The sequence below is a fragment of the Pelophylax lessonae genome (genome assembly GCF_965119305.1).
Source record: "Pelophylax lessonae genome assembly, chromosome: 1".
NCBI lineage: Eukaryota > Metazoa > Chordata > Amphibia > Anura > Ranidae > Pelophylax > Pelophylax lessonae.
The window spans coordinates 524,924,373-524,939,896 of record NC_138768.1 but is presented as its reverse complement, the minus strand read 5'-3'; the positions used below and the strand labels follow the sequence as shown (position 1 = coordinate 524,939,896).

Genomic DNA, 15,524 nt, shown 5'->3' with positions numbered 1-15,524 from the left:
TATTTTTCCTTCTGATCTTTTATAAGGGATCTTGCTTGCCAAATATCAATTGTGACTAGTAATTTGTAGGGGGGGGGGGGGGGGGGGGTTGAAGCACGAATGTGGAAGCAGTGATTTTTTAAAGGGACTGCAATAGCAGTGATCTCTAGCAGTCTCGTGTGATGTATCTTCGGTCTATGACTGTCTGCTGAAGCATATCTCCAGTCTTTAATAGCTTCCTGTTGCATTACATTTACCGAATAAAACATGCAGCCCTTCTGTGATGACAGGGGCCACAATTGAGGCCATCTAGATTAAGAATTTTCTTTAAATAATCGTATAATACACAGGTAAAAATGCATTGTAATCCATAGCAACAGGTCACAAATCATTTTTTTCTATATTCTGACTATATTTAAAATGATCCATGTTAATATGAAGCACATCAGCAAAATGATACTTAAAGTGATTGTAAACCTCAGAAATGAAATAAGAACAAAGCATATCCCTCTATAGCAGTGATGGCGAACCTTGGCACCCCAGATGTTTCGGAACTACATTTCCCATGATGCTCAACTACATTGCAGAGTGCATGAGCATCATGGGAAATGTAGTTCCAAAACATCTGGGGTGCCAAGGTTCGCCATCACTGCTCTATAGCGTGTACTTGCCTCAATTAAGAGCACTGTCATCTCTGTGTATTGCTTCATTCCTCTGTTATCAACATGGATCATTTCTGCCATGTTTACCTGACACCAAGAGAAAAAAGGTGACAGGAGGGGGATATCCAGATCTGTTCTGTGTGCTGTATGAGGAGGATGTGTCCCATCCCTCCAATCAGCCTGTTAGAGCTCTCCTAATTGAGCTCTGAAATGTGTAATTTCAGCTTTATACCCCCTGTTTTCTGAAAGCAGAAAAACAGATGTAGAAGAAAAAGGGCTGAAGATAAACAGTTACAACTTATGTAGGAGGATTTCTCTCTTCTTTGTGTATCACCTGAGGCCAGTCACTTCACTAGGTATATGTAACGGTTTACAACCACTTTAACAAAGAGCTAAATGATCATCACAGTGGCTCAGTAATACTGTATATTTTGAACTTTTATTGGGGCACACTTAGCCATCTCCTAGTTCTATAGTTAGTACAGCTGTGATTCTGATATAGCACATGCATACCTCTTTTATATCAAGCAGCTGTTCACAGCTAAGTTCAATATATAGCAGGCTGCTTTGCAACTTCAGGGCTCGCACCGCATACTAATAATTTTAAATTTGCTACAGAGAAGGCAAGCAATCAATTTTAATAATTCTGACAGTGGAAATGCTATTAATTCATAACTGCTAGAAATAATTAAGTCATAATAACATGCCTGTAGCAGGAATATGTGAATAGCATTAAAAGAGTAAAAAAATAGTGCTAGGAATTTACAAACAAATAACAGACGTTTTGTTCAGTATGGCTTCCTTTGGTTCTTTATACATGTGCTAGACCACTAATGGAAAATCTGCTAAACTTTAGAATCCTCACAATGAATTTTTGTTTCTTAAGCTGGCCATTGATGGATTCAAATTCAGCAGGGACTGCCTATATTTCAATGCATCTATGGCCGTTCCCGCTTGACAAAAGTCGATTGAACAATCAACTTCTGTTAAATGGGACTGTGGAAAATTTTAAGGCTCTGTTCACACCTAGGCGATTTGAATCACTGGTGGAATCATGGTAATTCTGCCCGCGATTCCATAAATGTGGAAAAACGTGGGACGCATTTGCGATGCCAATATTTCTTAATTGAACCTCAAACTCTGTGCAATTTTGCCACGATTGTCAAGCGACAAAACATGCTACAATCGCTCCTGGCTCTGTGCCAAAATTTGGTACATGAGCTTTTTTGGAGTGTTTTTGGAGTGGAGAAAGGCCCATTCAAATACATTTTGCCACTTTAACCACTCTACAACCGCTCACAGTAATACTACTGCGGCAGAGTGGTTCGTTATTGTCCAGCCACGTAGTATTAACGTGATTGGACACTCCCCCTTCTGGGCGGCGCTTGCGCGCCGCCGGAGGCTCGCTCCCGCTGTTTTCATTCACAGCGGGAGTCGGGCCAGGGGAGGAGCAGCGGCGATCGCCGCTGCTCTTACCCGATCGTCGGGGATCGAGTCTGGAGATCCGCCCGCTGTGTGTAAACACAGCGGGCGGATCTCCATAGTGACAGGGAGTGACAGATCGGACTGTTCAGCATAGCTGGACATCCGATCTGTCCATGACTCACTCAGTCACCTCCCCCCCTACACGTCAGTAAGCACCAGGCATACATTAACCCCTCCCTCTCCAATAAAATTAACCCCTTCCCTGCCAGTGTCATTTTTACAGTAACAGTGCATATTTATAGCACTGATTACTGCAGTAGTGTCACTGGTACCCCCAAAAGTGTCAAAAATGTCAGTCAGGGGTCCGGTCTGTCCGCCGCAATGTCGCAGTCCCGCAAAAAAAATCGCAGATCGCCGCCATTACGCGTTAAAAAAAAAAACACCAAAAATGACAGAAATCTTTCCCTTTGTTAGTAAACGCAATAACTTTTGCGCAAACCAATCAAAATACGCTTATTGCGATTTTTTTACCAAACATATGTAGCAGAAAACAAATTGGCCAAAAATTTTTAAAAAAATTGGTTTTTACATCTTTTTTGGGGGGAATTTCATATAAAAAAATGTTAAAAATATTGTTATTTTTTCAAAATAAACGCTCTTTTTTTGTTTATAGCGCAAAAAGTAAAAATCGCACAGGTGATCAAATACCACCAAAAGAAAGCTCTGTTTGTGGGAAAAAAAGGACGTAAATTTCGTTTGGGTACGGCGTCGCACGACCGCGCAATTGTCAGTTGAAGTCGCACAGCGCCGAATCGCAAAAAGTGGCCTGGACGGAAGACAGCAAAATCCTCCGGTGGTAAAGTGGTTAAAAAAAGCTCCACTAAAAAAAAAATGTGCTGCAGCAGCTGTCGCGGTGCTATGCTCAGGTGTGAATGGAGCCTAAATCGATCAGCAGCTGCAGCAGCACTGATCAGTGTATTCTGACAGCGGAGGGACTCCCAACTGTCAGAATGCAATTGCACAGTCGGAAGAATTCCTCCATCCACCTCACTTGAGCAGATGGGAAAATCCTTTATTTTTTTTTTTTTTATTTGACTGCTTTCTGATAAAAAAAATATATCTATATATAAAAAAAGGCAATCTATGGCCAGCCTCAAAAGGCTATACCTAGAAAAATAATAAAAAGTCAAATTGTACCATGCATGACTGATTTAGTGCTGTAAATAAATAAATGATAACTAGAGGTTCTCAATTTATTCTATTATCCACCAATTACTAAAATAAGGAAATCTAAGAAGCAAGAGATAATAAAAGCTGTTAGACAGAAATATGGAAAAATAAGATTGTTAGGTGTGAAATATATTTGGGTATTTCTGATATAAATGATACAGAACTCCAAATGAAGAAGAATGGTTCAAGAACAGGTCCTGTGGTACACTAACAAATGGAGGGTGAAAAAAATAGTTAGTAACAAAATATTGCAATAAGAGACTATGGTTTTTATCTACTAACACTGGAAAATGCCAAATCTGGTGCAGCTCTACATAAAAACCAATCAGCTTCCAGTTTATTTTGCCAAAGCTTAATTGAACAAGCTGAAGTTAGAAGCTGACTGGATACCATGTACAGTTGCACCAGATTTTTCACTCTCCAATTTTAGTAAAGCAACCTCAAAGGGTCCTTTCACACAGGCTTTCCGCCTGGCAGACTCCATTTTGCTCAGCGGGGGTCGATCCACCGATCCCCGCTGAGCAGGCCGATGACAGGTCCATCTCTGCTTACTTTGCAGAGACAGACCTGTCAGATCCCCACCCTCCTCTATGGGAGATCGGATGAAAACGGACCGTTTGTCCTTTTCATCCGATCCTATCTGATCCGATCCTCCAGACGGATGGAAAATAGGGTTTCCATCCATCTGGATTTCCCCGACAGGATCGGATCCGATAGCAGCAGGTGTCAGCGGATATGTCACCTCTGACATCTGCCACTCTATAGGGAGCATAAAGAAAAGAGAGTCTGGAATAGCAATTAGGTGTACAGTGGGGTCAGAAAAAAATAGGGATGAGGTAGCGGCCTTTCAAAATTGCTGTTAGTAGATTACTGACATTTTTAGTGAGTGTTTTTTTCAGTGGAATAAGAAGGGCAGGTTTCAGACCAGGATGTAACAAGGTGTTGAATCAGGGGTAGTTAGCCAATTCTGAGTCAGTGGTTTGGTAAGGAAGTTTGGATGCAAAAGAAGAAAGTAAAAATGGAGTGGAATAGGGTGGTAAAAGAATAAATACTGGAATGTTTGAATACTGTTCCTGCTGAATCCACCAAATTTTGAGATGTGGGTGGTCCTATAGGCACCCCTCCAGTCAGCAAAGTGACTTACATCAAAGAAGCCATTCAAAAAATTTTCAGCCAAAATGTGCATACATCCAATCAGATGCAAGCACTCTCCAGGTGTTCAGAAGATGCTGGAGCAGAGGCTGCTGAATACAAAAACCACCCATGGAGATTCTTCTATCCACACTGTTCAGGAATCCACACAGCTAAACATCCACAACACCAAAACAAATATGCACTTTAAATACACATTCAACCAAGGAATAGTCTGAATATTGTGCAAGGTGAAAGATGACAAAACGTTGGGCAAATTTCTGAACAAATCACCAATTATTAAGAGATAAATAGGATGAATAGTACAGAGAAGCACTTTCCCATTATAGAACAGATGTTGGGTGAATCTTGCTTGAAAATAGGCAAAAACCAATTTGATGAATAGAAGGAATGAGGAAATTAAAGTCTTGGTCAAAAATGGGTGAATTTTATATCGAATTATTGATAAATACACCACACAGAATGGAATAACTGTGATCAACCACACTTAGAAATTCATTTTAGGTTAAACACCGAAAATGTGGCTCAGTTCCAATATATCTTAAAAATATAAATTTAAAAGTATACTTTGTTGTGGAAAACAACGTACCTTGAACACACTTTGACAAGTCACGTAAATTAAATACATAATGGGATTTTGCAGGAGTTGGAAGAAGATCAATGCTCATTCGATGGTAGATTTCCACTGCAGCATCCACTATATTGCTTGCACTCTGCTTTACCGCCACAGGAAAATCTGTCAAAAAGCCATTAAGGATTGCCTACATAAAGAAAGGACACACAGTTGTAGTTATTGATTTATTTATTTATTTATTTTTAAACATTTCAAATATTTTTTGTCCCAAAAAAAAAAAAAACCAGGACATGAAAGTCTAAACAAAAAAGAGGTGCAAGTTACAAAGCAGTTCATACAAGCGTATAACATGTTTTAGCAAATACACACTCAAAGGATACAAGCTCTTTTGACATCACAACACAAGATCATCAAACATGTAAAATTCCTCCAACTTACGCTGTAAACATATTTATGACTACTAGATGTTCCTCATATATTGTACATTTTAGATAAGAATGTTGATTAATGAAAAAAAAAGCAAACCCTGAAAAGAGGATCATTTAATCCAAAATGATTCTTCCTAAGTAGGTGCTAAAATTATGTCGGACACAGGCCAGCTGTTAATATCTCTTGGAGACTATGGTGATAAGTTTATCTCAATTTAAACCCTGACCTTGTCCTCCCCCTAAATGAAAATTGACATAAAGAGAGTGAGGTTCCATTGCAAATATTATGACAAGTGGCCTGACACTGGAACTCTCACATAAAGGCTACCGGTATAGTATTTGTTAACTAATTTCATCTCATGTAAAATGCACTTGTCTTAAATGTAAAGAAGAGGCATACAACTCTTATTTGCAATTCCAAGCAAGAACTACAAGTGATTTTTGATGAATCTGGATTAGAAGATATGACACTGACTATAACAAATTATATTGGATTTCACGTTTTTGGAGCCACCAAAGAATGGCAAACAAGTGACAGGTATCCAATATGTATGGTACTTGGTACCTGTGGCATCAATAACAAAAAGGCTGAATATTTCTGGCCTTATGTAGAGTAAGGACATGGCTAAATAAGATAGATAACAGATAAGTAGCAGTATGTTGCTCCAGTTAAAATGGAATTTTAGAAAAAGAAATGAAAATATAATTTAGCATTTGTATCATTGAAATGTGTATCCATGTGCAGTACGGAAAGAGATGTTCTAAAACCTTTGTAGCTTGTCAAATGCACAGCATTTGAATACTGCCATGAATAACAGCAGCACTGCTAACAAAACACATTCGGGTTGATTTACTAAAACTGGAGAGTACAAAATCTGGTGCAGCTCTACACAGAAACCAAACAGCTTAACCACTTGCCTACTGTGCAATTAAACCCCCTTCCCATCCAGACCAATTTTTAGCTTTCAGCGCTCTCACACTTTGAATGACAATTGCGCGGTCATGCTACACTGTACCCATATGACATTTTTATCATTTTTTTTCACACAAATAGAGCTTTCTTTTGGTGGTATTTAATCACCTCTGGGTTTTTTATTTTTTACAAAAAAAAAGAAAAAAGACAGAAAATTCTGAAAAAAAAAAGTTTTTCTTATTTTCTGCGAGTACATTTTGAAAATAAATAAATTTTTCTCCTTCACTGATGTGCGCTGATGAGGTGGCACTGATGGGCACTGATAGGGTGCACTGATGGGCACTGATCAGGTGGCACTTATGGGCACTGATGAGGTGGCACTTATGGGCACTGATGAGGAGGTACTAATATGCCGCACTGATGAGCACTGATAGGGGGAACTGATAAGCACTGATAGGCGGCTCTGATGAGCACTGATAGGCGGCCTTTCTGGGCACTGATGAGGAGGTACTAATATGCCGCACTGATGAGCACTGATAGGCGGAACTGATAAGCACTGATAGGCGGCTCTGATGAGCACTGATAGGCGGCACTTCTGGGCACTGAGAGGTGGCACTGCTGGGCACTGAGAGGTGGCACTGCTGGGCACTGAGAGGCGGCACTGAGGGGCGGCACTGATGGGCACTGATAGGCGGCACTGATGGGCACTGGCGGGTGGCACTGATGGACACTGACGGGTGGCACTGATGAGCACTGATGGGCGGCACTGATGAGCACTGATGGGCAGCACCATCAGTGCCCACACTCAGTGCCCATAGTGCTGCCAGTCAGTGCTCATCAGTGCCTAGATGAGCAGGCACTGATGGGCACTGACTGGCAGCACTATGGGCACTGATTGTGGGCACTGATGGGGGGCACTGATGGCGGGCATTGTGGGTACTGATGGTGGGCACTTTGTGTATGTTTTTTACCTTGTGTAATCAGGGCACTGGTGATCAGTGCCCTGATTACATTCTTCTGTGTCCCCGGTGGCTGATCGGCTCTCCTCCTTCCTCACACTGCAGTCTCAGTGTGAGGAAGGAGCGCTGGCGATGAGAGATGATCTCATATGTTTACATATGAGATCATCTCTCATTGCATGGGCCAATCACGTGGTAAATGGCCGCTGTGATTGGCCATTTACCACGATCTGCGATTGGCTGTGTCCAAGGGACACGGCCGACACAGATTTTCCCCGATGCGCGCTCGCGGGAGCGCGCGGGGAGTCTGTGTCTGGGAGGCCGTTTAAAGACGGCCTCCCGAAAACTAGAGTCCGCGTTAGAAGCTGGTTGGCTACCATGCACAGCTACACCAGATTTTGCACTCTCTAGTTTTAGTAAATCAACCCCCTTGTCATGACACTACTAGAGGGTCAAATACAGTAGTGGAGGGAACTTTTAGAGGGTCATAGAATGTCAGCTCTGCTGGAGGGGCTACGAGCAGTGATGCTGCTAAGGGGTACTATTGGAGGGACACAGAGGTGCACCACAGTGGGACATTGTTCAATAGACCTTGAGAGGTGATAGTGTAGGAGGGCAGGGACATTAAACCAGAAAATGAATGCTCTTTGTCTGCTATGTCAGAAAAATATGGCAACCTCCAGGAAACTTTGAACCTGTAAGAAGGTAGTTCATGGACATGTACAGTAGGACCCAGGACATACAGTGGGTACGGAAAGTATTCAGACCCCCTTAAATTTTTCACTCTTTGTTATATTGCAGCCATTTGCTAAAATCATTTAGGTTCATTCTTCTTCCTCATGAATGTACACATAGCACCCCATACTGACGGAAAAACACAGAATTGTTGACATTGTTGCAGATTTATTAAAAAAGAAAAACTGAAATATCACATGGTCCTAAGTATTCAGACCCTTTGCTCAGTATTTAGTAGAAGCCCCCTTTTGATCTAATACAGCCAGGAGTCTTTTTGGGAAAGATGCAACAAGTCTTTCACACCTGGATTTGGGGATCCTCTGCCATTCCTCCTTGCAGATCCTCTCCAGTTCTGTCAGGTTGGATGGTAAACGTTGGTGGACAGACATTTTTAGGTCTCTCCAGAGATGCTCAATTGGGTTTAAGTCAGGGCTCTGGCTGGGCCATTCAAGAACAGTCACAGAGTTGTTGTGAAGCCACTCCTTCGTTATTTTAGCTGTGTGCTTAGGGTCATTGTCTTGTTGGAAGGTAAACCTTCCGCCCAGTCTGAGGTCCAGAGCACTCTGGAAAAGGTTTTTGTCCAGGATATCCCTGTACTTGGCCGCATTCATCTTTACCTCGATTGCAACCAGTCGTCCTGTCCCTGCAGCTGAAAAACACCCCCACAGCATGATGCTGCCACCACCATGCTTCACTGTTGGGACTGTATTGGACAGGTGATGAGCAGTGCCTGGTTTTCTCCACACATACCGCTTAGAATTAAGGCCAAAAAGTTCTATTTTGGTCTCATCAGACCAGAGAATCTTATTTCTCACCATCTTGGAGTCCTTCAGGTGTTTTTTTTAGCAAACTCCATGCGGGCTTTCATGTGTCTTACACTGAGGAGAGGCTTCCGTCGGGCCACTCTGCCATAAAGCCCCGACTGGTGGAGGGCTGCAGTGATGGTTGACTTTCTACAACTTTCTCCCATCTCCTGACTGCCTCTCTGGAGCTCAGCCACAGTGATCTTTGGGTTCTTCTTTACCTCTCTCACCAAGGCTCTTCTCCCCCGATAGCTCAGTTTGGCCGGACGGCCAGCTCTAGGAAGGGTTCTGGTCGTCCCAAACGTCTTCCATTTGAGGATTATGGAGGCCACTGTGCTCTTAGGAACCTTAAGTGCAGCAGAAATATTTTTGTAACCTTGGCCAGATCTGTGCCTTGCCACAATTCTGTCTCTGAGCTCTTCAGGCAGTTCCTTTGACCTCATGATTCTCATTTGCTCTGACATGCATTGTGATCTGGAAGGTCTTATATAGACAGGTGTGTGGCTTTCCTAATCAAGTCCAATCAGTATAATCAAACACAGCTGGACTCAAATGAAGGTGTAGAACCATCTCAAGGATGATCAGAAGAAATGGAAAGCACCTGAGTTAAATATATGAGTGTCACAGCAAAGGGTCTGAATACCATGTGATATTTCAGTTTTTCTTTTTTAATAAATCTGCAACAATGTCAACAATTCTGTGTTTTTCTGTCAGTATGGGGTGCTATGTGTACATTCATGAGGAAGAAGAATGAACTTAAATGATTTTAGCAAATGGCTGCAATATAACAAAGAGTGAAAAATTTAAGGGGGTCTGAATACTTTCCGTACCCACTGTATGTACAAATAAATATATACTAAAAAATAGCACTTTTGTGTTAGATATATTATATTATTAAACAACTAGGATTGACCCAAATTAAACTTTAAGTACACAGTTTATCCTCTTTACATCTAACACTAAGAGAAGATCATTATGTGTGCAAAATTATACTACACAATGCACAAAAATGGTTTTGTGCATTAAAAAGTTACTTCTAGAGTTATACAAATATATTTAAATGGTTCAACTGCATCAATTGTATTGTTCGGTCTCATAATTTATCTTCCTTTTTTGCACCCTTGCCAACCCTAAAAATGATAACATGGATATGACATCTGCAACTACAGATCCAGAAACAGGATGCACGCTGCTCCATCTGTCTGGCTATTAACAGTACAATGTTGTTAAATTAATAAGGATAAACTGTACACAACTCAAGACTGGCCATCTGGTTCCAGGTAGACATGGATAGAAAGAGACAGTTGAGAAATCATGTCTTCTTCCTAATCAACTGTAAAGAGTGAAACAGACAAGTCAGGCATTCTGTACATTTGGTGCTTCATCTAATGGCCACCGCTCAGTTTCCACCAGCTTTTTTCTATGAATTCCAATTGCATGTCACGCTATCTCAATAGTACAAATTATTATAGGGTTATTATAAAAATACTATATATATTTTTAAGATCTTTATAACACAGGTTGTTTTAACCCAAAATACTGATTGTTAATCGCTGTTATTTTTTGTTTTTTTTATCATACAATGTACTTGGTTTCATTAAAGAAGTTCTTTACTATGGATTACTTAGCTTAGTAAACTAGCTTAGTAAACTTAGAAAAACTAAAACTAAACCTAAAACTAAAGTTGATAAAAAAAATTAGATACAGTGTCTACCTGAAACCAAATGACTAGTCTTGAGCTAGATATATTTTATGTCTGTAGGCACCTAGGAGAATAATTGGATGACCTTGACACTCCTATATTCACTGTCTTGTGGTCAGCAGTAGGCTAAAATAGAAGTAATTAATCTTAGTTTGTTCCCACAGAAAACATTGTGAAACTTTATCAACTGACTCCTAGGGGCTGATTTACTAAAGGAATATAGATGTTCACTTTACAATGTGAATGTTTACGTAGCCTAGCAAATGAAAGTTAACCTATGTTCACTTTGAATGCCCAATCATGGTCAAAGTGTAAAGAGAAACAATGAGAAAACAAGTCTGGTGGTAAAAGGGAAAATTCACGCTACTGGGTTTCCTGAAAAATAGTTAGGACTAATTATGCTAAAGGTGTGGCTGTCCTATTTAATGGAAGCTAGTTGTTTACACTGTAGGGTTAATTTACTAAAGATAAAAAAGCATGTACTGTATATGGGCCTGAGAATATTAATTATGAGAAAAGGAGTAGGGGACATTTAAAGTACTAATGGTCATAAAGTGCATACAGTATAACAAACTGGTAGTTTTTATTTAGACAGTCATAAAATAGTACACAATCAAACCCGATACAGCAAGACTCACATCACACATAGTAAAATACTACTCCACCATGCTCATGTTCCCCATGTTGCTTTTCCATTATTCTAAATCATGAGAACACTGTGTTCTAAAATTCCATTTACAGCATAATCACAAACATTATTGGAGAAGGACGAGCAATCGACTCTACACGTTTCATTGATTTTCTAACTTTGTGATTATGCTATAAATGAACCTTTAGAAGACAGAGTTCTCTTTATTTAGAATAATAGAAAGGCAACATGAGGTACATGAGCATGGTGGTGTAGTATTTTACTATGTGTAAGTCTGGTTGATTTATTAATAGGCAAAAAGGCTGTTGGCTTTGCAAGGAAATGTATGCTTTGCAAGGCAATTTGTCCCAGACTTTAGGGCAGAGAAAAAAAAAAAAAAGGCATTTTGTTTGCACGATATTGGATGATGGAAGTTGGCAGAGCTTCACCTCATTCACTAAGCTCTGGGGCGAATTTTCAAGCAAAGTGCAACTTCTCTTGCTAAATGAACAGTATATTTTCCTTTACTAAATTAAATCTTTTAACTCTCAAACCTTATAAAAACCAGACTATGTTGGCCTGCAGAGAGAGGCTGTGTGATGGCAGCCCCTTTTTTGTAGAAATTGGTGGACTAGCTAGGATTTACTTAGTTGTTTGATGCTGGAAATGCTGTCTACATTTATATGATGCTGAAAATAATGGTGGTTGTGGCAAGCTTCAGTGCTGTTTCCCACTAGTGAGATGCCAGACATTGCATGTGATTCGCACCGAATTGCTGCGCAGATCACATGTGATACCTGTACGATGCGATTTCAGCCAAACAAGCTGTGGTGAAGGACCCTTATTTTGTTCGCACTAGTATCGGATCGCTTAGGTGTTCACACCTATGCGCGTCGATTCCTGCACCATTTCACAGTTCACACTGCAATCTGCAAACCAATCTGGGGAGAGGTCCTTAACATTACATTGACACCCCCAATGATTCACAGATCTCAGTATGAACCACTGTGAGATTCTGGTGAAATGCGGGAACTGGCACTGAATTGCACGGTTTCTCCCATTGCACCAGTGGGAACCGGGACTCAAACATAATTTACTCTTTGGACATATAAGAAAAATAAACCAGGGGTGCAGGATCAGAGTGTGGAAAATGTATTATACAATCTGGGAAACCTGAAGAGCAGCATGAGGGCAGAAGGGGAGATACTATGTCACAAATTGTTACACAGAGAGCAGTGTGCACTGCTCTTAGGGAACTAAGCCTGCCAGATGGATGCAATCAAGCATTGTCCCAGCTGCCACTCATGCACCTTGCTTCAGACTCATAAGCATGAGATAGAAGAGGAGACTCACTACGCTTTTCTGGGGCTCTGCCCCCTTTCTCAAAGACTCCTCTACTAAATTAAAATGATATTAAACTTCTGTTTTTTTGTGGCTGTGATCTGACTTTTTGTTAGAGGGTGGCTACATTTATTGTCCATGGTTCCCCTGCATGTAAGAACGATCTCCTTGTTCACTCCGGAGATGAACTAGGGACCATGGGATTTGTAGAGTGCAAGGAGGCAGAAAAACTTAATTTTATGAAAAACAGATTACATGGCCATTAAGTAGTGGGCATGTATGGCTTATTGTTTGAGAATAAGGACATCATTTAGTGGCTGTTTAACCCCAAATTATTTGCACTGAACTGCTGAGAGCTTACTCTGTGACTACTCTACAGATCTCTGTATTTAGTACAATAACAAAAACTTTATAAAATAATAAAATAATAAATAATCAATATATAGACTTAAAAAAAATATTTTAGAAACGTGGAAGTCGAATAAAAAAGGAAATTAGGCAAATGGTAAAATAATTATGCAGATGGCAATTCAAAATTTGTTCTGATGAAAAACACACTATAGTTCCTCCAAAATGTGTCTTTAAGTAGAAACCTATCATGAATCATTTTACCAATGCTACCTGCACTATTGAAATGCAGATTAATCCTTTGTTCTAAAAGAAAAAAAACCTTATTGAAGGATTGTGGAGTACAGGCTGATTTCATTTTTCCTGGGTTTGCTGAAGAAGGTACTGACCTGAAAAATCTGTTTAAGGCTGTGCTCCGAGGGTGTTGGCAGGCATAACATGCTGAAGTGTCTTATAAAGCGGGGAGTTACTGGATTGCGACCTCCACCTGGAGGAGCACAAGCAGCTGCAATAGTCACGTCCTACGGGAAAAAATGATAACATCATGCACAATCTGTGTCAAATGTAACCGTGAGATGCAAGAGCATTCAGCCAACTCCATGTAACAATACCTATAATAGAAAGGAGCCCTGAAATGACCTCTTTAGCAAACATTCTGAGTGATGTTATCATATCATGTGAAATCTACTCATCAGAAAACGTAAAGGTACACAGAAATATGTTGAAAAAAACAAATATACACAGAAAAAAAGAGCATAAGTTATTAACAGCTAGTAAACAAATTCCGGACTGGACAAAAAAAATGAAATGTGGGTGCCCCCATATATTCAGGATATAATGCTTGTTAAGTGTATGAGTACTGTAATAAGGAGAATTAGAAAAGCTGCACTTCTTTTCTGGTCACATTTTCTCCCTCCTTGCCAACGTCCTCTCATGCAATGCAGTATAAGCAGTTGGCATTGGTCCCGCATAGTACATGATGACGATGAGGACCTGCCAACATTCCAGGACAGGAGAGAAGAAAATGACCACATTGGCTGCTGTTGGACAAAACAAAAAGTTCTCCTTTTCTGTTAGAGCTCCCCAAGACTATATTATTGTACAAGGTGTGGGGGGGTACCCACATCCCACAATTCATTTGTTAGACAGTCCACAGTTAAAATCTTAAAGTTAACCTGTCATTAAAGAAATACAGGGCTGCCATTACTAACCTTCTAAAATTCTAGTTGACTGGCTGGCATGCCTTTTGGTGTCACTGACATGTAGCAAACATACAGTAAAGTCAATATCATACTGCATTAGCCTTTGGAGCCAATGACTCTTTAAACAAAATGGTCAGCATGGCAGCTATTCTATAGCCTAACCCCTAAACCAAGTCTTTGTACTCATATATAGCACTTAGGGGGGTCTATTTAAAAAAAATATATATATATAAAATAAAAACTTACATTTTGTTCTAGACCATTGGTCCAGAGTAACTAACCCTGTGAAGTTTTCTGCTACTGAGAAAATATGTAAAACAGACTGGAGTATGCAAAATCTGGTGCAGCTCTGCATAGAAACCAATCAACTTCCAGGATTTATTGTCAAAGCTTAAATGAATAAGCTGAATTTAGACTGATTTGCTACCAAGCACAGCTGCACCAGATTCTGATCGCTCCAGTTTTAGTAAATCTCCTCCTATATAGATGTTTTTTAAGGACAAAAAATATAATAAGACATTCAACACACAAAAAAAAAAACACACATGCCATTTTAATTAATTTATTTTCACATGTTCACCAAAGCTTTTAGTTAAGTGAACTGAAAATAGGTTGTATATTTCATGTGTTTTTTTTGCAAAAACATATGAATAAGAACATTTCCATTACCCATAAAATGTATTTAGCTAATGAAGTCTATAGAATTGACAGCTCTAAAATGTATGTAGCTATGTATAAAATCAAGGAACAAAAAAAAGATCACAGATGAGGAAATGCATAGACAAGCAACCTAAGAAATAAAAAATGAAGTTTGTACTTCTAAAAACAAAATTTCTGGGCTGAAGGGTTATAGTCACCTTTTTACCCCCAGGTACCATCAGAGAGTCACTAGTTCATGGATTTAGCTATCAACCAAATTCTCTCTGGCACTTATGTATCTCAAAACCTACTATTTAGTGAAAGGTACATTTCAAATCCAATAAGTGCACTAGAAAGAAAGGCATCGCCGCACAAGAAAGGCTTTTGTCTGACAGAAGGAGAAAATCCTAAGCCATAAAAATAAATTGATATATATATATATACTTGCGTGTGTGTAAATATATATATATATATATGCTTTATTACAAAAAGTTTGGGAAGCCTGCCTTTACACGCACATGAACTTTAATGGCATCCCAGTCTTAGTACGTAGGATTCAATATTGAGTTGGCCCACGCTTTACAGCTATAACAGCTTCAACTCCTCTGGGAAGGCTGTAACAAGGTTTAGGAGTGTGTCTATGGGAATGTTTGACCTTCCAGAAGTGCAATTGTGAGGTCAGGCACTGATGTTGGAGAGACTGCTTTACAGTCTCTGCTCTAATTCATCCCAAAGCTGTTCTATCCGATTAAGGTCAAGAGTCTGTGCAGGCCAGTCAAGTTCCTCCATCCCAAACTCACTCAT

General features: G+C 40.0%; 1 protein-coding gene across 1 annotated transcript in view; it reads right to left on the bottom strand.

Moving 5' to 3' along the window:
- The window catches only part of DNAH6 (dynein axonemal heavy chain 6), a 473,665-nt gene that overhangs the window by 206,578 nt on the left and 251,563 nt on the right, over window positions 1–15,524 (bottom strand). Inside the window, exons 41-42 of the mRNA XM_082248007.1 lie at window positions 13,269–13,400; window positions 5,038–5,209 (exon numbers count right to left, since the gene is read on the bottom strand). Of these exons, the coding sequence (XP_082104133.1) occupies window positions 5,038–5,209; window positions 13,269–13,400 (304 nt within the window). The remainder of the gene's footprint in view (window positions 1–5,037; window positions 5,210–13,268; window positions 13,401–15,524) is intronic.